This window comes from Calonectris borealis, chromosome 4, assembly GCF_964195595.1.
Source record: "Calonectris borealis chromosome 4, bCalBor7.hap1.2, whole genome shotgun sequence".
NCBI classification, from domain to species: domain Eukaryota; kingdom Metazoa; phylum Chordata; class Aves; order Procellariiformes; family Procellariidae; genus Calonectris; species Calonectris borealis.
In genome coordinates this window covers 10297563-10324736 of record NC_134315.1, presented here as the reverse complement: position 1 = coordinate 10324736, position 27174 = coordinate 10297563, and the positions used below count along the sequence as shown (strand labels likewise).

Genomic DNA, 27174 nt, shown 5'->3' with positions numbered 1-27174 from the left:
ACATGGCTGAACACCTGCCTGCCGATGGGAAGTAGTGAATGAATTCCCTTGTTTTGCTTTACTTGCATGTGTGGCTTTCGCTTTCCCTATTAAACTGTCTTTATCTCAACCTGCAAGTTTTCTCACCTTTACCCTTCTGATTCTCTCCCCCATCCCACTGGGGGGGAGTGAGCAAGCGGCTGCATGGGGCTTAGTTGCTGGCTGGGGTTAAACCATGACACCCAGACCAGATATTCCTGTTCCTCTTACCTTTCCAGTACCCTCAAAGAGAAATCATAGGAGGACTTAGGATGTCAGAAAGAATATGAAGCAGTGCTACAACATCTCACTGTTAACAGGCCCTAAGTCAGCTGTAGAAACTATTATGAATTTGGTCTTCCGATGAAACAGAGCACCACACAAATGACAAAGCTTGGTTTCACATCATCAAGCAAAAGAGAAATAAAAAGACATAAAATATTTGGAGGTTAAAATGTCCTCAAAAGCCCAAAGGCTCTTGACGTAGGGTCCTGCACTTCGGCCACAACAACCCCAGGCAACGCTACAGGCTTGGGGAAGAGTGGCTGGAAAGCTGCCCGGAGGAAAAGGACCTGGGGGTGCTGGTTGACAGCCGGCTGAACATGAGCCGGCAGTGTGCCCAGGTGGCCAAGAAGGCCAACGGCATCCTGACCTGTATCAGAAATAGTGTGGCCAGCAGGAGCAGGGAGGTGATCGTGCCCCTGTACTCGGCACTGGTGAGGCCGCACCTCGAATCCTGTGTTCAGTTCTGGGCCCCTCACGACAAGAAGGACATGGAGGTGCTGGAGCGTGTCCAGAGAAGGGCAGCGACGCTGGTGAAGGGCCTGGAGCACAAGTCTGATGAGGAGCGGCTGAGGGAACTGGGGTTGTTTAGTCTGGAGAAGAGGAGGCTGAGGGGAGACCTCATTGCGCTCTACAACTACCTGAAAGGAGGTTGTAGCGAGGTGGGTGTTGGTCTCTTCTGCCAAGTAACAAGCGATAGGACGAGAGGAAATGGCCTCAAGTTGTGCCAAGGGAGGTTTAGATTGGACATTAGGAGAAATTTCTTCACTGAAAAAGTGGTCAGGCCTTGGAACAGGCTGCCCAGGGAAGTGGTTGAGTCCCCATCCCTGGAAGTATTTAAAAGACGTATAGATGAGGCGCTTAGGGACATGGTGTAGTGGGCATGGTGTGTTGGGTTGACGATTGGACACAATGATCTTAGAGGTCTTTTCCAACCTTAATGATTCTATGATTCTATGATTCTAATAAACCAGATTTAAACAGAACATATGAAATTAGCACTTGCTACACTAAGTGTATATCAGACACGATGCAAGGACATATGTTTCTGCAGTTAACAAAAGCTTCGTAGGTAGCACTGCATCACCTGTAAGCATCACCCCAGAGCTGTGTCACCACCCCGTGAGAACTAACCCAGGCAAATCAAGGTTTAAGCTCTGCAAGCAGAACGCAACGCCTCCTTGCAGCAACTATGGCTCCGCTAAGCTGATCCATCTGACGTGCAACAACGCTTACCCTTGGCGATTCGCCTTGCCACCTGGCTGCTCACACACCGCTCGGCTGCAGCCACATCTCTGCACTTTGCTCTGTAGTTCCAGTTTCTGGCTCATGATGCTCCAGCACTGGTCCCCGCTCCATAGCACTGGTCTCCACTCGAGCCCCCAGGACCATCCTCCCCACGCCTCTCACGCTTCACTCCAGACAGTGCGGCATTGCGAGCATCCCCCAGATTACATGTTCCACCTAACTCCTGGACCATGCTTCTTACCTGGCTTCTAAGACCAGGACTGGTCTTCTCTGGTCCTGGACTTCAGCTTCACAAACTTTGATATCTGGCTCATATTTAATATTTACCCCTTCTCCTCTCCAAAAATGTGATGTAGAATCAGACCGCAAGTGAGAAGAACTTTCTGCCACTGCTGCACGCTTCATCCCGCCGAAGTGTCAGATCAGACTGCAGATCAGAGGGTAGTTCTGAGGGATCTGGTATTTCAGCAGAAGCAGATCAAGGGCTTAACTGAAGCAGCAAGGACTCACCCATCACAACAGCCGGTGGGTCTGCACACCCTGCTGCGTAAAAAACCCGATTGCTGGTTAACAGCAGGTTATTTTATTGCATGACCCTGTTGTCAATGTCAGATTGATTTATGAGAAAACGATCCGTCGTTCCAGAACTTATTCTGCTTGGGCAAAGATGGTTTAGCAAAAAGCAATATAGTCATGAGCTTCTTACAGGATAAAACCCAAAGTGTAATGAAATGGCAAATTGTTCATCGGTACTTTGAAAGGTAACTATTCCATATCTGTATGCGATGGTGGGAATAATTTAAAGAGTAAGAAATAACACAATATTCAGACTCCTCTTATTTAGGCATTTAAAAAGTAGAAGGAAATGGATTAGCTGCTTCCTTGCTGATATAGGCTGCTGGTCTAGTTTAGAGACAGTCATAAATTTAACATTATAACCAGGGACATAACAAGAAGCAGCTTGGACCATTAAAAAAGCTGTCTATATATGTACAAGTTATTCTCAAAAAAAACCCACTTTTATTTGCATGTGTGCACAACCCGCTGCTCTTTAAATCTTCAGAGCACTGAAAACATGACATTTTGCCCCCTAATCCCCTTGAATTTCTCCTGAGAAATAGAAGTCCTCATATATAAATGGGATGATATTGTCCGTGAGTGAGTTTCTGCCTGCAGGTTGGGCAAGAGCTGACAATCCCAAGGGACTCGCGGAGGCACCGACTGCAGAAGACATGGCCGCATGTGGTTGACACAATCCGTCGTCCACTTTGCACAATCTGGAAGAAAAGAAACCACAACAAGTATTTGGCGTAAAGAAGTCAGCTTGGCTGGTCTGTTGGCACCAGGCAAGTAGGACTTGGAGCATCCGGAACCAGTACGTTCCTACTACAGTAATAAGGAACCCAAAGATCTTTCAGTGCCCCCTTGGAAAGCGTCTCTCCCTCTACATACAGCCCGAAGGAAGGGCTGTGAGTTACAAGCAGGTTTCCCCTGAAACCCAAGGTCTGCACCTCAAGCCAGCTGTCTGTGGCGTCCCACATAACCCACAGAGCGGCACAGCTCACCTCCGCCCCGTTCTCCCCCCGACAAGAAGGAAACGATGACAACACGTGGATCCTTACCTCTGAGTAGCGATGCAGGCAAACTGGACAGCTGATGGTACCAGGCGGCCTTGTGGGAGAGAGAAAAAACCAGGAAGAACGTGCATCCATTAATCAGTAATCAGTAACCCACCAGAACCCAAAAGCTTGGAAAAAATCCATTTCTACTGTGTGTCAGAAATGAGACTTTAGAAAGACACTGTATCTGTTACATACACGGCATTATCTCCGGTTTCATCTTCGTCGTCGCTAATCAGTATACAGATGTCCAGCTGTTGCTGGCCTCTTTGTCTGCGATTTCTCCTTTGTCGTTGATTCTCTGTAATTTCATTTTGGTCAGTTAGCTCTATTATAAAATATGTAGCCCTGGAACTATCCTTGAAATGCATGATTACAAATAGTCTGTAAGGTTCTTCTTTAGTTCTTTCACTGCAATACAGGCTAGAAAAGCCTTGCGACATTTTCTTATTCAAAGCAGATATTCCAGTGCTAATTAAGATTATTATCAACTTTGGACTTAGAGAACTTCTGTATTTGGAAAACAAGAAAACATATTTTGAGCAGCTTTGATGTATTTTATTTCAGATACTTTCTACAATGTTCTGATAGCGACTATCAAACTCAGATTGGATCCGTTCTCTAAGACACTGGCCAGATCCTTTAGCACTGTCCTTTGCCTTTTGGTAAATGCAGTTTCAAGCCACGCTGCTCAAGTTCGTTGGAAAAGAAAAAAAGATGAACTTTAGGACAATTCCCTTATCAACTGTAAAACGTCAACTCACCTTCAACAATCTTGCATCGATATATACGGGAAGGGAGAGAAAAAGAAAAATACAATTAGACTTTGGGGTGCACCCCCGGTGTTACATACAAACACCAGATACGCAATTCACAACAAAACAAGCTAAGAATGGTAGGGTATCACTCTCTCATTTTGATTAAGAACGTTCAAAGTGGTAGCAAATTAGCTGCTGCTCTGAAAATAAGGACGGGGTTGCTTCTGGGTCTGCTCACACTGCTGCAAGGGGATCGAAATGGAGGCAGCTTATGAAGCCCCTGAACACCCTCCTCCCTGCTGCCCAGTGTCAGCCCCCTAATTTGATTTAGATTCTTTCCCTCTTTCTCCCCCAAACCGGCAAATTCAGGTGGGATATCCATAAACACTTCAAGTTAGATTAACAGCTGCTGAAGAAAAAAACCCCAAACCCAAACCCGCTATTGCCTTTGGTGGAACGAGAGCTGGGGCAATGCAGGTTATGTCGTAAAGTTCCAGGCCTTTCCTTTGCAAAGGCTCAGGAACAATCCCAGCAGGAGATACCCCCATGCTATTCCTGCTGTGGTTTCTGGTTCCGCACGGCAGCAGTGACACCCCAAAACTGAGGTTATAAACGACACGGGGGACTGGATCCAATACTCTATTCTGGCTTTAAAAATAGCAGTAAAAATAAAAAGTGGGTTTTTTTAAGACTTCTTGGAGCAATAAACTGAACTAGTTTGTACCACAGTCAGCTACACTTGCGCTTGGCATCTCTCTGACAGGAGAGCCTTAAGCCGATGTTGTGGCTAAACGCTTCATACTTGTGCAGTCAAAGACTAAATGTTATCTCCTTCACTTTTTATTTACATCATTGGCCTATACCTTTGGTATGTCTGTCACAGCTCCAACTTTAAATTGCATCTCCTTACGTGACATTACCCGTGACTGGTATGTATTCTCCCCAAGTTCTGGAACAACAAGCTATTTTAGATGACTCTCCCACTGTCTGCAAGTGCTACTCATAGATGTCGATGCATTCTTAGGTCCATTGGGGGTTGAATGTGAAGTCTGTGTAAAGTGGTAAATCAGAGCTGTGTTTTAAGCCTTTAAGTCAGGCTACTTCTTTCAATGCCAGAAGACAAGCCCAGGAGATGAGTTTTTGAATATCTGAGGCCGTGGTAAACTATGACCCAAACCCAAACCTTGTAAGGATTAAGCCCAAGTTTTACTGCCCCAAGTAAATGACATCCATTTACTTTTACTGTACAGATCTTCAAATATAGCTCAAATACGCATTTCAATAGAATTTTTCAATGCCTTAGCGTTGAGTCTCCCTGATTCCTCAAGTTATCAGTAGGATTCTTCATAAACGTTCACGACTGTGCCATGACGGGTATACCAGACTTCCTCTGATCCTTAGACTAACATTTATGAATGAGAGGTCTACATCCTTAGAGAATATGATACTCGAAATGCATTTATCATCATGCCTACCCAATGAAAATGCGTATGGTCACCTCTAGCCTGGTTAAACTGGATAAATTCTTGTATAGACATTTAACCAGCCATTTTTCAAGGGAAGTACCCATGCAGATTTACAACAGTCTGAGAAAACAGGGCTGTATTGCTGTGCCCAGGAAATCTTTTGCTAAGCAGCACCTCCAGAGCAGCTTTGGTGTTGACCTGTAACGCGTGGCTTTGATGCCCTGACAAGTCAACTTGGAACATAAAACTTCTCCCTAAAGGCAGATTCTATCAGGGAGCACAATACAAAACTGATTGGACCCCAAGATTTAGGTAAGTGTGCCATTCACTACTTACCACAGCGGACTCACTGTGAGTTAGATCACTGACTGCAGGATCAGAAGATTCACCTGTGAGATCCACTACTTCACCAGCTTCAAAACACAAGGTTAGAATCAAGATCAGAGATCGCAGAGGAATCAGATTGCCTGCCGCTCTATAACAGGCTGAGGTATGATTCAACCTTGCCCTATGCCTCCTCCCTTCAGGAACGTATCCAACATTTCACTCAAGCTTTGCCCCAACAGTCCCCATGGAGCAGTACCACCGCTGTCTTCTGCAAGGTGCAATGCAAGAGGAACAGCAGCTGAGCTCCTCGTACAGTTCTGCTGTATGACAACAGCTTGTGGGAGGTGCACAGCAACAGATTGTTCATTGGACACAGAAGAAAACGTGAAGCATATAGGATATAATAATTTTACAGTACCATGATGTAAATGCTCCCTTGAGGGATGGGGCACGACCAATGACAAACTTTTAATTATCTGCTTAAAACCTGGGCTTTCCCAAACTTAGTTTGCCTCTCTCTGTAGTGGCAGCTGCAGTAACTGCCAGCTCGTCAGACCGGACATTCAGGTGTTCGAGCAGCACTTGAGCACCTTTCTCACACAACTCCTCTATCACTGGTGGTGAACGTATCGCACCTCAGCAACAAACTAAACCAGTCGTCAGGAGGCTTGTTGTTTATAGGCGCCATACTAGACCCCTTCTCAAAGAAGAGGTTTCCCTTCCTCCCCAATAAAGGGCCTAGAAACTGGCAAAAATACACATGAAGTGGGACCCCGACCCTCTAGAAGCAGTTTTAGTGCTTGCCGGGTTAAAAAGAAAGCTTACCGCTTTCTCCAAGTCCTGTTGGCCGCGCTTCTGAAGCCCTTCCTGCGGTAGAAGCCATCAGCCTGTTTCGCTTCCGAGCTCGCCTAGAATTAACTGCTCCTCCACGGCGCTTTCGTTGAGTCTAAGAGAGAACAAAGCCGTAGCATTTTCTTTAGGAGTAACGTTAATGTGGCCCTCTTCTTTGCAGCGCCAATGAAAGCACACAAGGAGACACAAAACACTCCCCTGAAAGGCTGCAATATCCAAAGAATGGCGGGATGGGTCATTCCTACCTGAACGCACCGCGTCAAGGAAAAGACATCACCCCAGATCTCTTAGCAGTTGGGTCACAAAGAAGAAACATATCGTGACGGTTTGCAAGTGAGAGGACTAGTTCACAATTATGTCAGATGTTAGCTTCCAGCCGACCACTGGAATCAGTCTGACCTAAGGTTTTTGCTCACATTGTAAGCATCTCTGAACTACTGCTAGCACCGGAGAGATTAAACATCTTAAGTATCACAGAACATGAAGTTACAAGAAGTTTTAATGTGCTTATGTTCCAACGTATTTACTACAACTCTTAAAATCATTTCTAGAGGTACCTTAAAAACCACATTTTAAGAATCAGGTTTGCACTGAGTAGTAAAATACTTACTGTGCTCATGGTGTTTCTTGATCTAAAACCACAGAAAAAGCAAGAGGTACAAATACCAAAAAATAAATTGCAAGGAAGCTGCAACTATCAATTCCTTCTATTCCTTTTAACAGCACACCGTTAAAAAGTCCGGATTTCTCAGTATCGGAGAAGAAAGTTCTTGCAAACCTACAAGAAAAGAAGAGAGAAGATTACCTATCTGTAACGCTTGTTCTCCTAAACACACCCACTCTCCAAGATTCCCGTTCCTGAGTCACCAGTTTCTATCCAAAGCTGGAGGGGAAGTCCCAGAGTTTGGTATTTGAGCCTCAGACACCGACAACTGGGCCCGAAGCCTCCGTCATTCTTATCCATTTCCTAAACTAAACACCAGAATAAGCTAGCAAACTAGAAAAATAGTAAGGAATCCCCATTAAGTTTAACTGACAACCAACCGATTGGCTTTGGGGCAATGTTTGTGTGTGGTACTGAGGTCCACATCCCAACGCTTGCTCGTGGTAAATTTGCTCCTGGTAAAATTATCCAACAGAGAACGAGGAGCTGGGGGGGAGGCAGTGGAGGGGACGCCAAACAAGCCGGGAAGGCAAGGCAGAACTCCACTTGCTCCAGATACTGACCTTGACCTACGCTGCAAAGACCAGCCCAGCGTCCTTCCGAAAGAGGCCACAGCCAGGAACAGGCCAAAGATGCTCCCTGAGCTGCGACAAGGCAAACCTCAGCGAACGAGAGGGAAGAAATGCACGCGCAGGGTAATCCACTGCTTCTGCGACAGAGCAGCTCGACTACGCGAGCCCTCCACGGTCCTGAACAATCCAGAAGATTTAGCTCACTGCTCTCGTCAACGTTCTGCATTATTACATCATCTTTAAAGGCGCAAATTCCGGCGGATTGTGTAGGTCCTTGTCTACTCTATGTAGACCATAAACACTGTTCTCCCAGAAAAGGGATGGTACGGGGCTGCTGTCAAGGTGTAGACATGTTATGGCCTCAAAGGCAAAACGAAGCAATGCCTAATGCCCGATTCCTGGAGTTGGTAGTTGCCAGGTAATTAGTCCCCTCTAGACAAGAGTTGTCTAAGGCAAGACAAGACACGAGCACCAAAGGACACACAAAGATACCATCTAAAAGCAAAAAATAAATCCATAACTAGTTTATAGTCCTCCTGAATACACGGATCAGTATATAACTGGGCACTGCTGAGCCGACTCTGGCTCCCACAAACTTCACCATCCCTACTGAAGTCAGAAATGAAGGACTTGGAAGAGGTCAGGAGGACTCGCACGAATGTTAGGTTTGAGCTAGGTGCATATCCCCGTGAGTCAAAAAGAAAAGTCATCACACCAAAGCCCGGATGACCTTTGAAATCTCCTCGTCACACAATCTCATGATGGATTTTGGGATCTCCCCCTGCCCCTTTTTATTTCTTTTTTTTTTTTTTGCCTGTGTCAGTAGAAAGATCAAAACTAATTAGCATGAACCTATTCTCAGATTAGGAAACCCTGAGACCATGCAGTGGGATGGAACGGCACTGGCAGTCAATCCTAACCTTGCGTGAAAGGAAGCCTGGCTGATTTTTTCCTCTTAAACTTTCTCTCTGTATTTCTTCAATCACTTACTTCCTTAAGGGACCCATTAACACTGAATTGTGACATTATTAAAAGAAAACATGCTTGAGAAAAACCCTTACACTAAATGTGGTACTTTTCTAAGCCCAAAGGTATATTTATGCAGTTTTAAGCAACACGATGCGCTACTCACCAGTTTTCTCCCATTTTTATCCAGTGACAGGACGCCTGGGAATGGCTCAAAGCTGCACCAGGGGAGGTTTAGACTGGACATCAGGAAGCACTGCTCTACCGAGAGGGTGGTCAAGCACTGGAACAGGCTTCCCAGAGAGGTGGTCGATGCCCCAAGCCTGTCAGTGTTGAAGAGGCATTGGGACAATGCCCTTAACAACAGGCTTCAACTTGTGCTCAGCCCTGAAGTGGTCAGGCAGGTGGACTAGGTGGCCGTTGTTGGTCCCTTCCAACTGAAAATACTCTATTCTCTTCTAAAATGACCTAGACCAGCTGATATATGCCAGGCTTAACGGATCAGTGAAGATTCAGGCAGATTCTGGTCACGGCAGAGGAAATTTTCAGAACGGTTATGCGTAACTCCCTCTCCCAACATAAACCCAGTCAGTTTTGATAGTTTTTACAATTTCTGCTACACGTGACGGGAAATGCTTTAAAAAAATCTAAACGTACATGCATAGTATCTCAAGAGCTTTTCTCGCAGATGTGAGCAATAGCCTTATGTTCTCATCTGGGACGTGGAAGACGAAGGCTCAGAGTTTGCTCCCTACCAGAGAAAGCCGGGAACTGACTTTCAGTCTCCTGCCCCCTCGGTGCAGGACTCGCCTACGCAACCATTTTCGTAGCATTCTGTGTCCAGGTAATGTGAGCTCTCCTTGCACACTCGTTTTGAAATACTACAGAAGAGGTAGCCTTTTTCTTCCCAGAAAGTAAAACCGTTTCCCAGCACAGGCAGAACTAGGGCAGAGAGGGCAGGGAAGAACAACAGTGCCACTGGGAGATGCAGAAAGGCATCGGTCTGCTGTAAACAAGGATCCGTAGAAAACATACACACTTAACGAGTGTCGGTAGCAGCAACGTAATTCAGCATAAGACATTTACTCACACAGCAGCTGTTCGGGTCCCTCACAAAACACTTGTTCCGAGACCTGATTGAATAAATAAGATTGCACGTCGACCTCTGATGTAGTGCATCTGCCCATGGAAACGACCCTGGTGAACACGCTCTAGAAATTCCTCATACATACCTAAATGGCCAGCCTGAAGAGAAACTTTTTTTTCTTCTCCTTAATGTGGAGAAACTTCCAAAAGAAATGAGTAAGGAAGGCAAATGAGAGGGACAAGAGAAGAACTTCAGGGGAACAGCATCTCTTTGGTTGGTTGGTTTGGAGAAGAAATGAAATAAGCTTTGTAGTGACTTTCAAGCTGCTGCGTGCCGGGTCCTCTCCTCAGCATTCCTCCTTGCCCTCTCTCCAGCATGGGGTCGCCGACATGCCAGGCAACATGGGCTTCGCCCACAACCTCGCAGCAGGGAGACACCCCAACACCCTGCCGTCCTTTAAAGCGAGCCCTCTCCAGCACCAACCCCCCGGGCTCCCCCCACTCCTGAGCACCCTCTGCATCCCCCCGTCTCGAGCAGGACTGCACCCTGCCACCCCTCGTCACCCCCCGCCCAGGCAGCGCCCTTCTCCTCTTCCCCCTGCCACACACCTGGCCAAAAGAACTACAAGGGTTTGGGGTCCAGGATTTCTTGTCCCTCCAAAGCAATTAATACCCTGTGATTAAAAGAACGAGCACGTCCGATGGATCAAATTGATAGTTTTATTTCCACCTGTTAAAAGAACTGTTTGCCTACCAGTAGAGTCCAACATCAATGGGACAGACAGACGTGAATACAATTAAATACAGGAAAAATTGAACTATATACAACAAGACATACATTTACATAATGGAGAAATCTTTATATTATCTATCACTTCTTGCCAATGTGAAACATCGCTGGAACTCAAATATATTCGTTGGGGGTTTTTTCCCCCCACAAAAAGTGTGTATCGCAATTTAGTATTTTTCCATGTACTGGAAATTCATTTTGAGATGCACAAAATTTGTGGTTCTTCACAGGGTACACAAAAGCTAAAAACTTCTCTGTTAAGTATTTTATAGTTTGTGGTATCTAAATTTCAATGAGATCTATTTACCGAGACACAGACTAGAAAGTGATATTTACATGGAGGGAGTTGTGCAAAGTCGTTGAGGCCATGGCTAGTGCCCTGTGAGAGATGCACGGGTACGCGACTCACCCTCCTCCCCAGAGGTAATCCCTTGAATCCTCTTCTTACCGTCCCTCTCGTACAGTAGCCACCTGAGGAAAACTGGCCATAATTATGTCTTTTTTCTCCTTTTTAAGCTATTGGGAGAAAGCTGTTTCTATGGCCCTTCAATATCTTGACAGTTTTAATGTGGGGCTGCTGCTCTTCGTGCAATGAATGCTTTAAGCAATCTTTAGTACTGTTCCATCGTTTCTGTTTTCTGGGAACCAAATCCCAGCCGTTGTCGTCACCGCGCTATCCTAAGACCGCTGTAGTCCTTGCTTGTAGTTTATATTGCCACCAGGAGCACACAGTAACTGCACGTGTGTAACGCGTCAGTAGTTACCATATTGCCACGCTGCAGAAACTGCGTATTCCTGGTAACAGGCCTGCACCAAAGCTGTTCCAAACCAGGGTGGGGAAGGCATTGCACTTCTTAAGCTAGCCTTTATGGAACAAAACTCTCTGTATTCCTACATCCAGAAACAGCCCTAAACATCCTAATAAAAAAAAAAACCTTTACTTTTGGGCTGCAATCTTCAATAAAGAACTTGAGACAGCTAATTAGAAGAGCTGCTTTACTCCAAGGCTTCCTACAGATCCCTAGGTCAGGTTAGCAAAGACACGTCAGATATCAACGTTAACTAAACGCATCCCACAGTTGTGCTGCACCAGAGCACAGAACGGTGCTTCTAGTGGTTTATCATAATCAATCAACTGCCAAAAGGCATCCGAGTTTCATTTTGGACTTTTTTTTTTATAGACCGAATTTCAACCTTCATAGATGTGGCTACTGCGTTCGTGGATCACAAAATGCTGATTTTAATCATCTCACCTACATTAAATTACTGTAATCCTGTTTGTATCAGCTCATCTGGGATTCCACATCAGCTTGCAGATTTTCGCTGAAACAGATTTAAAGCAGACATTTATAACTCAGACCTGGAAAAAACCCAGAAGTGACTGGGTAACAGTGCATAAACCTGTGTATTCCTGCCTTGCTTCAATGGAGGAATGCTCTCTCCTAGGACTCCAGTGACATCTGACTTCTCTTCTTTTTTAAAAATGCACATGTAAAGACAGCTGGACAACTCTCAGGGCAAAGGGAGATCAAACTTCTCCCTCAAAAAGCTGCCGAGTCAAGATTGCTACCAAACATCTTCTAAAGCCTCCACTTCCTAAGTCCGGGGCAATACAATGACTTAATTTTTAATCCTGCGCACCAGGCTAAAACCAGTCAGCTGTCAGCAGAGCAACTGAAGAGAACAGCGAAGGGAACGTACAGAACTTTAAGCATTACGCTGCGTACACTCGATACAGTAAGAAGACCTGTAGGTAGTTTGGTATTCAGCTGACAAGAGGAAAGCATACAATTTGCTTCTTATTCATCACTAGCAAGCCTAGAGAAGACTACATTCTCCTTAGTTATCAGAAGAGAGCGCTACAGACCAGTAGTAAACCCAAGAGACCATCTCATCCCGCTAGAAAAGAAAGTCACTGTTGTGATTCAAATACAGGAATTCTTGGCAGTTAAACCATTCAAAGAATATTTTCACATTGCACATGTTGCAATTTGTCTACGTACGTTAGATCTCATGGAGTTCATACAGACATCTACATGTTCAAGCCTTCTGCTTAAAAAACCCGATTGCTGGTTAACAGCAGGTTATTTTATTGCATGACCCTGTTGTCAATGTCAGATTGATTTATGAGAAAACGATCCGTCGTTCCAGAACTTATTCTGCTTGGGCAAAGATGGTTTAGCAAAAAGCAATATAGTCATGAGCTTCTTACAGGATAAAACCCAAAGTGTCATGAAATGGCAAATTGTTCATCGGTACTTTGAAAGGTAACTATTCCATATCTGTATGCGATAGTGGGAATAATTTAAAGAGTAAGAAATAACACAATATTCAGACTCCTCTTATTTAGGCATTTAAAAAGTAGAAGGAAATGGATTAGCTGCTTCCTTGCTGATATAGGCTGCTGGTCTAGTTTAGAGACAGTCATAAATTTAACATTATAACCAGGGACATAACAAGAAGCAGCTTGGACCATTAAAAAAGCTGTCTATATATGTACAAGTTATTCTCAAAAAGAAAATCAGTTTTATTTGCATGTGTGCACAACCTGCTGCTCTTTAAATCTTCGAAGCACTGAAAACATGACATTTGCCCCCAAAATCCCATTGAGTTTGTCCTGAGAAATAGAAGTACTCATATATAAATGGGATGATACTGTCTGTGAGTGAGTTTCTTCCTGCAGGTTGGGCAAGAGTTGGCATTCCTAAGGGAATCACGGAGGCACTGACTGCAGAAGACATGGCCGCATTTGGTTGACACAATCAGTCGTCCACTTTGCACAATCTGGAAGAAAAGAAACCACAACAAGTATTTGGCGTAAAGAAGTCAGCTTGGCTGGTCTGTTGGCACCAGGCAAGTAGGACTTGGTGCATCTGGAACCAGTACGTTCCTACTACAGTAATAAGGAACCCAAAGATCTTTCAGTGCCACCTTGGAAAGCGTCTCTCCCTCTACATACAGCCCGAAGGAAGGGCTGTGAGTTACAAGCAGGTTTCCCCTGAAACCCAAGGTCTGCACCTCAAGCCAGCTGTCTGTGGCGTCCCACATAACCCACAGAGCGGCACAGCTCACCTCCGCCCCGTTCTCCCCCCGACAAGAAGGAAACGATGACAACATGTGGATCCTTACCTCTGAGTAGCCATCCATGCAAATCGGACAGCTAACAGTACCAGATGGCCTTGTGGGAGAGAGAACAAAACCAGAAAGAACATGCATCCATTAATTTCATCGTGCATTGAGGGCTACCGATACATAAAACGTCATGTAATCATCCGACTGCACAGAGTAGCCAGGAGGCGTTTCATCTGAGGATCCCTGCGTACCTTTAACTCTCTCAGTGTGTTGCATTTCCTAAGTAGTTAGGGTCTCCCTTACCTAAAGGAAACAGCATCCTGGTTTCCATTAGATGCAGTTAGCACCCCGCTCTATTATTACAAGTGACAGCAGTCTATAGCGCTGTGCAGTATACATATGGCAGTATTAATCTTCAACAGGACATAAATAAGAGTTTTGTAACAAAACCATCTAGCTGTCCTTTGGAAAGTATTCATTCTAGAAGTGAAAGCGGTTGTCAGAAATTAAAACATCCCTTATTCTACTTTAGCAACATGCCACCCCAGTAACATATTCATACCAAGAACTCCTTCCCTATAAAATGTAGGGCAGGACCACATTAACGCAAGGAAATATTCAAAAATAAATTTCTAGTTCAGAGAAGGACAGACTGACTCGGTGGCTGTTACCAAACTGTGGTTACAGATGTACCTCTCCTGCCTTCAGCCTCCAGGACAGCTGTATTGCATGCACACTTCCTAACAGAGATAGCTATTCTGTGTAAGGAACATGTCATACCACAAGTGCTGAATAATATCCTCTGTCAGAAGGAGCTTTCTGCCACTTTTCTTTACAGATTAATCTCTTATTTTAAACATCACAGTAAGCTGCTTTCATAAGTCTTTACCATAAGCACTTGGCTTTATTATGTCACCGCCCATGCTAAGCAACAGTTTGCAATTTGTTAATTAAACAGGAATAGAAAGCATGAGATATCCTTTATCCCATAATCTTAAATTCAAGCAGTGAGCACTACTAACGTCTACCCCTAGTTTCACATACATAATTTAACTTCATTATTTCTCCCATTTTTACTACTCAAATTCTTTATGCAGCAGCTGTAATACCAACTCAGTAATTAATTACAACTGATGATAACCTTCGTACCAGCAAGAGCAGTCTACCATTACAGAGTAACACTGTAGATGGCTCTGTGGCAGTCTCCAGCATCAGTACCTTTTTGCCAATGTTAAATGCTGCAGCACTGAGTGGTTTTAGCCTTACCTAAACAGAGCAGGAAGACACATTCTTTAACAGAGAAGCTTGAGATTGAAGGAACAAAACATTAATTTTTTATATTAACTAATTAGTGGGATTTATTCACCTACATACTTAACGACCAAAATTAAAAAAATCTAGAAATGCATTGGCAAAATGCACTATGTTTTAGAATACTAAAAGTCCTTTAGGTGGCATTTAAAACCTGACATCCAAAATTTCCATACCCAAGTTCTCTCCTACACTGCCTTCCAGTAATTTAAAAGGCTCAAAGCACACCAGTTTTATTAAAACCTGTATTTTTTTCCCCCCAAATACTTCAAAAAATGTTGATACCACAATTCTCATGTTCTTTGTCTTCCCTAGTCACATGGACACCTGATTTCATTTGATTAGTCTAATACATTGCGTCTTTCTTAACATAATGCAGTGCTCCTACAGCAGGAGCTTACTGTTTCTCCGCAGAATGGGGTCTTTACTGTGCAGACATCTGATCCAAACAGCGAGATCACCATCTCACATGCCAACATATCAGAGCTCCATGACATACATGGGACAGAACAAAAACTGGCCATAACAGTATGACCTCCACAACTGCCTTGCAAGTATACCTTGGGAAGAACAGTTACTGCTCCGAGAAAAAAAGGCAGTCAATTGGCAGAGTGTGTAAAAAAGCAGTGAATGAATATGAGTTTTTACTGGAATTTGCCAGGCTGCTTCTTGCTGGTCTCGTGATACCAAGCCTCGTCTACACCAATGAAAATATTTCCATATCTAACATCACTACTAGAGCTTTGCATGAAAAGTAAATGCAATGCATTATGAGCTATGGCCTGTGACTAATCCTCCTTCCTTGCCATACCCCCACATTCATCTTTAAGGCTGTATGCAAAGCTGTACATTTGTCTTGGGCTGGCTTTTTATCCTAACGTGCAAACAGTATCATTCAGTCATCATGCGAAATGTGATGTTGTACTCATTGAAAGAGGGAACTAACTAGAATAAGTTAAGACTTCAAAGCTAAGCCAGGCTATAGCAATATAACTCAGACCCGTATAAGAAAATCCTGCGTAAGAAAAGCAAAATTCAACATTTGGTAGGTCATAAGGCATACACACTTCGAACTTGCAGTTTCATCTTCCAGTGGTCCCAATTCTCGAGACACTTTATCTGTCACATACACATCATTATCTCTTGTTTCATCTTCATCATCGCTACTCAGTACACAGCTGTCCGACTGTCGCTGGCCTCTTAGTCTGAGATTTCTCCTTTGTCGTTGATTCTCTATAATTTAATTTTGGTAAGTTAGATATATTATAATACATATATCCCTGGAACTTATTCAAAGCAGATATTCCAGTGCTAATTAAGATTATTATCAACTTTGGACTTGCAGAACTTCTGTATTTGGAAAACAAGAAAAGATATTTTGAGCAGCTTTGATGTATTTTATTTCAGATACTTTCTACAATGTTCTGATAGCGACTATCAAACTCAGATTGGATCTGTTCTCTAAGACACTGGCCAGATCCTTTAGCACTGTCCTTTGCCTTTTGGTAAATGCAGTTTCAAGCCACACTGCTCAAGTTCGTTGGAAAAGAAAAAAAGATGAACTTTAGGACAATTCCCTTATCAACTGTAAAACGTCAACTCACCTTCAACAATCTTGCATCGATATATACGGGAAGGGAGAGAAAAAGAAAAATACAATTAGACTTTGGGGTGCACCCCCGGTGTTACATACAAACACCAGATACGCAATTCACAACAAAACAAGCTAAGAATGGTAGGGTATCACTTTCTCATTTTGATTAAGAACGTTCAAAGTGGTAGCAAATTAGTTGCTGCTCTGAAAATAAGGACGGGGTTGCTTCTGGGTCTGCTCACACTGCTGCAAGGGGATCGAAATGGAGGCAGCTTATGAAGCCCCTGAACACCCTCCTCCCTGCTGCCCAGTGTCAGCCCCCTAATTTGATTTAGATTCTTTCCCTCTTTCTCCCCCAAACCGGCAAATTCAGGTGGGATATCCATAAACACTTCAAGTTAGATTAACAGCTGCTGAAGAAAAAAACCCCAAACCCAAACCCGCTATTGCCTTTGGTGGAACGAGAGCTGGGGCAATGCAGGTTATGTCGTAAAGTTCCAGGCCTTTCCTTTGCAAAGGCTCAGGAACAATCCCAGCAGGAGATACCCCCATGCTATTCCTGCTGTGGTTTCTGGTTCCGCACGGCAGCAGTGGCACCCCAAAACTGAGGTTATAAACGACACGGGGGACTGGATCCAATACTCTACTCTGGCTTTAAAAATAGCAGTAAAAATAAAAAGTGGTTTTTTTTAAGACTCCTTGGAGCAATAAACTGAACTAGTTTACTGTACACAGTCAGCTACACTTGCGCTTGGCATCTCTCTGACAGGAGAGCCTTAAGCCGATGTTGCGGCTAAACGCTTCATACTTGTGCGGTCAAAGACTAAATGTTATCTCCTTCACTTTTTATTTACATCATTGGCCTATACCTTTGGTATGTCTGTCACAGCTCCAACTTTAAATTGCATCTCCTTACGTGACATTACCCATATATATTCTCCCCGAGTTCTGGAGCAACAAGCTATTTTAGATTACCCTCTAACTGCACCTCCACAGCAGCCTCAGTATTGACCTGTAACGCATGGCTTTCATGCCCTGACAAGTCAACTTACTTTTAAAGCCAGATTCTATCAGGGAGCACAATACAAAACTAATTTAACCACAAGATTTAGGTAAGTGTGCCATTCACTACTTACCACAACGGAATCATTGTGAGTTAGATCAACGACTACAGGATCAGAAGATTCACATGTGAGATCCACTACTTCTTCACCAGCTTCAAAACACAAGGTTAGAATCAAGATCAGAGATCGCAGAGGAATCAGATTGCCTGCCACTATATAACAGGCTGAGGTATGCATCCCTCCTCTCTTCAGGAACGTATCCAACATTTCACTCAAGCTTTGCCCCAACAGTCCCCATGGAGCAGTACCACCACTGTCTTCTGCAAGGTGCAATGCAAGAGGAACAGCAGCTGAGCTCCTCGTACAGTTCTGCTGTATGACAACAGCTTGTGGGAGGTGCACAGCAACAGATTGTTCATTGGACACAGGAGAATGTTCCTCACAAGTGAAGAAAACGTGAATCATATAGGATATAATAATTTTACAGTACCATGCTGGAAACGTTCCTGTCTCATGGCTCTTCCAACATTTCATAGTCAAATGCACAGAAAAAAAGAAAAACCCATATAATATTTACCTGAAGACCAAGACTTATATTTAATGTTTCCAAGGATTTCAGAAGGCAATTTAAACACCTATTTAGAAGGTCAAGGAGACTTTTTAAATTCTGATGCTTTTTGTAAAAACATACTGACCAAGTACCGCCTCTCCCTTGAGGGACGGGGCACGACCAATGACAAACTTTTAATTATCTGCTTAAAACCTGGGGTTTCCCAAACTTAGTTTGCCTCTCTCTGTAGTGGCAGCTGCAGTAACTGCCAGCTCGTCAGACCAGACATTCAGGTGTTCGAGCAGCACTTGAGCACCTTTCTCACACAACTCCTCTATCACTGGCGGTGAACGTATCGCACCTCAGCAACAAACTAAACCAGTCATCAGGAGGCTTGTTGTTTATAGGTGCCATACTAGACCCCTTCTCAAAGAAGAGGTTTCCCTTCCACTCCAATAAAGGGCCTAGAAACTGGCAAAAATACACGTGAAGTGGGACCCCGACCCTCTAGAAGCAGTTTTAGTGCTTGCCGGGTTAAAAAGAAAGCTTACCACTTTCTTCAAGTTCTATTGGCTCTGCTTCTGAAGCCCTTCCTGCGGTAGAAACTATCAGCCTGTTTCGCTTCCGAGCTCGCCTAGAATTAACTGCTCCTCCACGGCGCTTTCGTTGAGTCTAAGAGAGAACAAAGCCGTAGCATTTTCTTTAGGAGTAACGTTAATGTGGCCCTCTTCTTTGCAGCGCCAATGAAAGCACACAAGGAGACACAAAACACTCCCCTGAAAGGCTGCAATATCCAAAGAATGGCGGGATGGGTCATTCCTACCTGAACGCACCGCGTCAAGGAAAAGACATCACCCCAGATCTCTTAGCAGTTGGGTCACAAAGAAGAAACATATCGTGACGGTTTGCAAGTGAGAGGACTAGTTCACAATTATGTCAGATGTTAGCTTCCAGCCGACCACTGGAATCAGTCTGACCTAAGGTTTTTGCTCACATTGTAAGCATCTCTGAACTACTGCTAGCACCGGAGAGATTAAACATCTTAAGTATCACAGAACATGAAGTTACAAGAAGTTTTAATGTGCTTATGTTCCAACGTATTTACTACAAACTCTTAAAATAATTTCTAGAGATACCTTGAAAAACACATTTAAAAGAATCAGGTTTGCACTGAGTAGTAAAATACTTACTGTGCTCATGGTGTTTCTTGATCTAAAACCACAGAAAAAGCAAGAGGTACAAATACCAAAAAATAAATTGCAAGGAAGCTGCAACTATCAATTCCTTCTATTCCTTTTAACAGCACACCATTAAAAAGTCCGGATTTCTCAGTATCGGAGAAGAAAGTTCTTGCAAACCTACAAGAAAAGAAGAGAGAAGATTACCTATCTGTAACGCTTGTTCTCCTAAACACACCCACTCTCCAAGATTCCCATTCCTGAGTCACCAGTTTCTATCCAAAGCTGGAGGGAAAGTCCCAGAGTTTGGTATTTGAGCCTCAGACACCGACAACTGGGCCCGAAGCCTCCGTCATTCTTATCCATTTCCTAAACTAAACACCAGAATAAGCTAGCAAACTAGAAAAATAGTAAGGAATCCCCATTAAGTTTAACTGAAAAACAACTGACTGACTTTTGGGCAATGTTTGTGTGTGGGCAGGAATCACTGGGAATTGTGTCATAAGCAGCCATCTTCTAAGACCACAAAATTCCAGATAACCAGTTCTCTTCTCCAACCCATCTCCAGATTCCAACAGTTTGAAAGGAATCTAAAGCAAGTGGAGCAGAGAAATTTCAGTTTAGAAATACTTGTGGATCTGCAAGAGCAGAGTGTACGAATGTACAGTAGCTACTCTGTGGTAACTGTAAGTGCGCATGCCCCTACCAACCAGACAGCAAACTGCTAAGGGCGAAGAGGTGAAAAGCACACATAAAGGCAGTTTTGAGTATCTGACATGGTACTGAAGTTCACATTTTAAAGCTTGCTCATGGTAAAATTATCCTGTGTCCAACACACAATGAGGAGCTCAGGGGGAGACAGTCAGGGGACCAGGAAAAAAAAAATTATGTTAAACAAGAACTGCAGAACATCTTCCCGATACTGACCTTGATCTATGCTTCAAAGACCAGCACACACACTATTAACCTATTTTGAGATTAAGAAACACTGAGACCATGCAGTGGGATGGAACGGCATTGGTAGTCAATCCTAACCTTCAGTGAAAGGAAGCGTGACTGATTTTTTTCCTCTTAAACTTTCTCTCTGTATTTCTTCAATCACTTACTTCCTTAAGAGACCCATTAACACTGAATTGTGACATTATTAAAACAAAACATGCTTGAGGAAAAAACCTTACACTAAATGTGGTACTTTTCTAAGCCCAAAGGTATATTTATGCAGTTTTAAGCAACACAATGCACCACTCATCAATTTTCTCCGATTTTTTCCTTTTATAACTGGCACTGAATTGCAAAAGCTAAAATGAAAGTCAACATGTCCATTTATTTGGACCACTTGCTATATGCCAAACTTAACGATCAGTGAGCCCACAGGCAGATTCTGGTCACGGTAGAGGAAATTTTCAGAACTGTTAACTCTCTCTCCCAATACAAACCTAATCAGTTTTGATAGTTTTAAGATTTCTTTTTAAGATGCTTTTTAAAAATCTAAACTTACATGTATAGTTACCCCAGAGTTTTTCTCGCAGATGTGAGCAATAGCCTTATGTTCTCACCTGGGACGTGGAAGACAAAGGCTCTGAGTTTGCTCCCTACCAGAGAAAGCTGGGAACTGACTTTCAGTCTCCTGCACCCTCAGTGCAGGACTCGCCTACACAACCATTTTCATAGCATTCTGTGTTCAGGTAATGTGAGTTGTCTTTGCACACTTCACCGCACTGTTCTTAAGGCCTAGATTTCATTTCATCTGTTAAGGAAGAAAGCTTTTCTGCCAGCCTTTCCAACATTCTTGGGAAGATCCTATTTAAAACAAGACCATGCCTAATTCTGCACTCATACAAAACAAACCAGACAGGCTATTCTGTGAGCACATTTTCTAGGCGCTATAGAAGTTCCTCTCTCCATATGATTATTATTCATAGGTTTGGTTTTGGAGCTTTTTAGAGACAAGGGGAAGAGGGAGGCGAAGCAAGGAGGAGGACACACAGCACGAGGGATGGGGGAAAGGGAGAGAATCATCCATAACCCTAGCACATCTGCTCTTTCAAACTAGTTGCTCAAAGACAAGATACCATCTTCATCTAACAGCTACAACTGAAACTGAAAAGAACTTCGGCAAAGCAGTTTTCCCACACACAGCAGGAGGATGAACAACACTGAGCAACATATGAGGTATATTAAGAAGTTATGCCATTAGATTCTTTATAAGATTATTTCATCAAGAAAGCCAAGAGACATTTTCCTTGATTCTCCCAGATATGGAATTGGAAAAAACACTTGGACATTAAGAAGTTGGGAAATGTTAGTTGGTACGCGCACCTGCGGATTATAAAGAAATAAACTTTATATAAGCTTACTTTAGATTACAAGTTGTTAGAATTATTTTTAAATAGAACCTGTTAGAACAATCTGATACACTGACATATCTGCACTGCTGAAAGACAGCAAAAAACAAGTCTGATGTATTCACTAGACAGCACAGTGTTGGATGTAAAACACCCAGAAGGTTTCACAAGACTCGGTGCTTTTTGGATTTAACACTGAGTACAACCCACTACAATGGTATGTTGATGAAGTATCTTTAGAAAGGGTTAAAAATACAGCGGGGAGCAAGCACCTGGGATGACTCTCAACATAAAATGTTGCAGATTCTCTTTGGCCGCAAGTGGCTTAAGTGCCAAAGAAGAGCTATCACAGAAGAAAAAAAACCAAAAAAACCCAAAACAAACAAACAAGAACTTAAATTTGAAAATTATAGTGAAAAGAAAACCAAAGTAATACACAATAGAAGACCTGTCATGCTAAGACCACCTCACCCACGTTAAATATTCACACACTTCTTTACAAAGATACCAAAGAAGAGATTATTTATAGGATTACTATGACATGTCTCAAAGGATTTAATATCAGACCTCAAAGGCAACACAGGACAGAGCTACTTCTCGAACTAAGTGACAGAGAGCACCATTGCTATTTAGATGGTTTAATTTTCAGAATCTTACAACATCAGCAGTAGGCTTTCTTTATACTTAACACAGAGTACACATAAAGCACGAGTGTTCTAGTTGCTAATGGCTCTTCTTTCTGAAGAGGAAAGTTGAGAATGGATACCCATAGGGAAGCTCATCACTGTAAAACCACCTTAAAATAAATCATCATAGGCAGGTTCATCAGTAACAACACAACCCAGCTCAGGAGAATCATGTTTATAGAGAAAATCAGACTGCTGGAATTTATTAAGACTATGGAAGGAGTCTCATGATCCAGCAACATTTTTTTCTTGTAAGAACAAACCTCTTCTGTGGAGCTATAGATTTCCATATGTTATTGGCTTACTCGGGAAAATTCACTGAAAGCTAATTACCTGAACTGTGAGAATGGGTAGCAAAAACAAAGCAAAGCTTACTTTCTTGAATGCACCACAGATCAAGTCAGTAGTGCACAAGAACAGAGGTTAACAAAACAGTTACAAGCTTTACACATTTAGAGACATACTCATCAATAAGAATTCCTTAAAGATTCTCAAAACCTCAATTTAATAATATGATTTGTTATACAGCACCGGATAGCCCAAATTAAATGAGAAGGTCTATACACTCCTCCTCCAGCAGTCACTATGAAACCCTTCACCAAGACTCCCAAGACTGGATAATAGAAATAGAATTACTGCATCAACCTCCCTCCCCTGCAACCCACAAGATTCAAATACTCCAGCTGCAGCTGTTAGCGAGCTCATCTATTACACCTGTAGCAAGATGCATTCAGACACCAATTCAAAATTCTAGAACTAAGATTTTTTAAAAAAAAAAAAAAAGACTTTTTTAAACGTGAAAACTTAGCAGATCAACTTAGCAAGCCAATAAATACTTCTAACTTTTACAGACTTTTTATTGCATCACTGCAGGATGATACTGTACCAGAAAAAGCCACTCCCCCTTCCTCTCATACGCAGAGCTCTGCACATATAGTTATTGTTCCTGTCATTTAGCTCTCCCAAGGGCGTAAGTAGTGTTGTCCTCATAACAACAAAGTTCAAGGTTTATTCTAGCTAACTCACTAGCATTTTAAGGGATATATCTACCAACCTTTCTCTGTACAGGTAGCTACTTGAGAAAAATAAAAGTAAAATCATCCAAATTAAGAATGTTTACACTAGGAGTAAAAGAATATTGATTCCCATATTCATCATTTAAGTCTCCTGTTAAATTTTTTCCTCTATAAAAAAGTTAACATTTTCATTGAATTCAAGTTGACCTTATTTAACATGTTTGAATTACAATTCAAAAAAAAATGGATTCTCTAGACAACGTAAACTGAAAACTTTTCTTACACCACTGAACACAAAGTCTTGGTCTCCCACATGCTTAGCATGAATTGAGGCAAATTAGCTTAAGCAACAAGCAGACATTTTTACCATGTCTGACTTACACAAACAAGACTTTACTTCATAATTATCCTAAACATTAAAAATACACTAAAGTAACTACTTGAAGAAAGCAATAATATCAGCCTAAATGTTTGGTGCGTGCAAGGCACAGGTGACAAAAACAGTATATGTTGTATTTGTCAAAACATGATATGCTATGCCTTTAAGACTTTGCTTCTCATTTCCACTCTAAAGACCTCTCTTTGCACTCCTAACAACAGGAAACACAGTATCAAAGATGCAGCATGTATTAAAAAAATTTCTGTGGTTAGAAGATGCATGTACCAATCACAAAGTGCTAGTCTTAAATTTTTTTATCTCAGGGAACAGTAATCTGCCATTTTACTCTTTCGAAACTTTCCTATCGTGTGTATTTCCAGTGCATTTAAAAACGTTCTCATTTTTTCAGATGCACTACACCAACTTTAGTGGAAACAGAAGCTGTCTATTATGTTTTATCCAAATTAGGTCAAGCAGTCTCATACTACAAAAGCTGGGTGAGAGGCACTATAGAAAGAGTGAAAGATAAACGGCTATAGAGCTATACTAGCCTGCCTCCTCTAAGCAGTCAGCTACATCTACAGACGAGTAAGACATATGTTTATGAGCAGCCTAACAAAAAAAAAAACACGAACAACAACAACAAAACTCAAATCCAAAACAAAACAAAGCAGCTAAGAAAACACCCAGAGAACAAAACACACCCAAAACTTTCAGTTGGCCAGATGTCCTATTTCAGCAACAACAAAAAAAGATGAAGACTGGCCAGAAGAAAAGCTCCTTGCTGCTCTTATGTGCAGAAGTTTCTCTGAGAGAGGCTACAGCTTACTTTCAATAATCCCCAAATCAGATACAGAAGAAAGGAAAAAGAAGTTGAGTCTTTTCACATCCTGTAATGGAGGTGTAGGGGATACCAAGGTAGGGAAGGAGCGCTCCCTCCGCTCCTGCTGTCACACAAAATGGGAGGACAGACTAACAACTTTACACACCTACATCTACTGCATGTGCTGAGCCACCCCTCTTCCTCCAGAGGGGAGAAGGAACGCCATCGCCTCCTCCGCAGCACTTGTCTCTCTCAGCTACTTCAGGACACCCTCTGCACGCAGCAAGTGCAGTTTATGACCCAGCAAGCCCCCCAAGAGGCTGAGCAGCCTCTCTGCAATGGCCGGCTAGTCTCGCTTTCGAGGGAATACGGGGCAGAAAACGGCCGCTGGCCTAGCTGGGCCCAGGACCCTAGCGCTGCGGGCCGCCCGACGAGGAGAGCCGCCGCACCCGGCGGGGAGGGCAGGAGCGGTCGGAGCCGGCTCTGAGGGCCGGGCAGCGGCGTTCGCAGGCCTCGGAGTCCCCCAGAGCGGCAGAGAGGAAAAAATAAAAATAACACAGGGCCGGGGGAGGGGGGAAGCGGGACACGGCACACGGACACCCCCGGCGGAGCGACGGCAGGCGGGAGGCAGCTGAGGGGGAGCCCCTCAGGGCCGCCACAGCGGCGGGCAGGGCCGTGACCCCGCTCCGCGGCTGGGGGAAATGCGCTCGGGTCACCGTCCCCGCCCCGGCGAAGAAGGCAGCGCCGGCCCGGCCCCACCGCGCAGGGCCCAGCTCCCCGTACCGGCGGAAGAAGCCCCGTCTCTCCCCGCTCCCCTCAGCGCCGGCCCGCCCCTCCCCCACCGCGGCCGGGCGCGGCTCCCTGGCTCCCTCCCCTCCCGCACTCTGCTCCGCTCCCCTCCCCTCACCGGTCGCCCGCCGCCCCGGCCGCCTCAGAAAGGCAGGGCGGGCCCGGGGGCGCCGGTGCCGCTCCCGGGCGCCGCTCCCACCCCCACGACAGAGCCCCCCGGCCTGCAGCACTCACCCTCAGCGCCCGGCCCGGCAGCGGCGTACGGCAGCGCCCGCCTCCGCTCTCCCGCCATTGGGCGGACCGCGATCCTGCAGCTCGCGGAATGGCCGCCGCGCACGTCAATTAGGAAGCAGTGAGGCGAGCGGCCCCGCCTCTTATCCGGCCCCGGGGTGTGCTGGGAGTTGTAGTTTCGCGAGCAGCTGGGGGCGGAGCGGGCGTGCGGCCTGTGCGGGGATGCCCGCGGCCTGCTGTCCCCTCACGGCCGGGCGCCCTGTCCCTGAGGGATGGTGGCTGCCCCTTGGAAACTTTTCCTCGGTCCCAGGGTTAGTTCGGCTCTGACGGACCCTGAAAGGGGCGGCCGAGGCAGGACTGTGCTTTTGTTGTGTTCTGCAATGTTGTTGTAGCAGGCCGGGGGGGGGTGTGAGCTTTGGGGGTTCCCCCTCCCCCCGTGTCAGTCTTCTGGAAATGTTTCCAACGCACTGAGCAAAATTCATCAGAGCCATCAACTTGGGCATTTGTTACCTGTTGCCTCTGGTTAGTCCAGATCCTCTACGTAACTCTTCGGAAACACTTGCAGAGGTGTTTTGATGCCCTCGCCTCACCACAGAAAAGTGTTTTTCCCAACTGCTTTGCCCTAAAACAAGGATCAGCTGGCCTTTCCTGGATCTTACCGCCCCGTGCCCGGCCGCTTGGCTGTTCGTAGATAAACTCATAGCTTTTCGTGGTGACTTCTGTTGCCTTCTCCCCTGGGTCAACAGTGTTGGGGTTTGTACTAGGTATTTTTTTTGCTTGCTTTTCCAACATAACTGTCTCTGTGTCTTTGGTTTCATTTAAATAATAAAACATCTGTGCTCTCTAGGGCAGGTCAGATTACCTGGCCAGGCAGTCACTGAATGTGGGCTTTGCCTCGTTACCGGGGCTGATTTGGAAGAGGGAGCCCAGTGCCACCCAGCAGCGACTGTGTTACACGAGGTGTGAGAACCCCTTGGTCTTCCTCAGGTAATCTGGGCCTCCTTACACCGGAGTTGCAGGTGAAGGCTTTTGTGGTCTGGCCATTTACACTGAAATAAGACACCTCTGGAATGTGCAGCTTTGGGCACTAAAAAGGTTTTTTAATGAGCCTGTCACTAAGATCAGACAGGTGAAACCTCTGATTTTGTAAGTCTGTTTTGTTAGGATTTAAGAGTCAGCCTTGTTCACTCACCCTCATTGTGTTGGCTGCAAATAATGTAACAAACGTGTAAATGAATGAATCATGAATTATTCATGCACCTGTGTTTCTGTGGAGCCCGACGAGAGAAGAGGCATTGCTGACTGTCAATTATCTGTGCGTGGATTAACCAGCTTGTGATGGTCTGTGCCACAGAACGGTTGAGGCAGCATTGTCAATGCCGCTGTATTGCTTCAAAGCTCACCTGGCTCCAATGGCATTACAACTGCTTTTTTAATAAAATGCTAACAAGTCCTACCAGACCTTTGCTGGCTCTGCATTGCATCACC

At 44.3% G+C, this 27174-nt stretch overlaps 1 protein-coding gene across 4 annotated transcripts; it reads right to left on the bottom strand.

Moving 5' to 3' along the window:
• Nucleotides 1-10564: 10564 nt before the first annotated feature.
• Nucleotides 10565-25781, bottom strand: RNF4 (ring finger protein 4). Of its 4 annotated transcripts, none has more exons than XM_075148587.1 (8): nt 25690-25781; nt 19430-19597; nt 18791-18911; nt 17762-17841; nt 16636-16645; nt 16099-16264; nt 13778-13826; nt 10565-13432 (listed from the first exon to the last, which is right to left on the bottom strand). In XM_075148587.1, exons 2-8 carry the CDS (start codon nt 19436-19438, stop codon nt 13283-13285), a joined length of 585 nt encoding a protein of 194 aa, XP_075004688.1. In that variant the 5' UTR covers nt 19439-19597; nt 25690-25781; the 3' UTR covers nt 10565-13282. The 4 variants fall into 4 exon arrangements, with proteins under 4 accessions (XP_075004688.1, XP_075004691.1, XP_075004689.1 ...); XM_075148590.1 differs by lacking the exon at nt 25690-25781 and adding an exon at nt 25574-25678; XM_075148588.1 differs by lacking the exon at nt 25690-25781 and adding an exon at nt 24833-25153.
• Between the last annotated feature and the right edge of the window lie 1393 nt (nt 25782-27174).

Excerpts from the sequence above, each read along its gene's own strand:
- RNF4 (XM_075148591.1), bottom strand. Across the intron at positions 17,842-18,790 it reads AATAGAACTTGAAGAAAGTG|CTGGTGAAGAAGTAGTGGAT; the intron begins GTAAGCTTTCTT and ends TGTGTTTTGAAG. Across the intron at positions 13,827-16,098 it reads GATGAAACTGCAAGTTCGAA|GCCATCTGGTACTGTTAGCT; the intron begins GTGTGTATGCCT and ends CTCTCCCACAAG.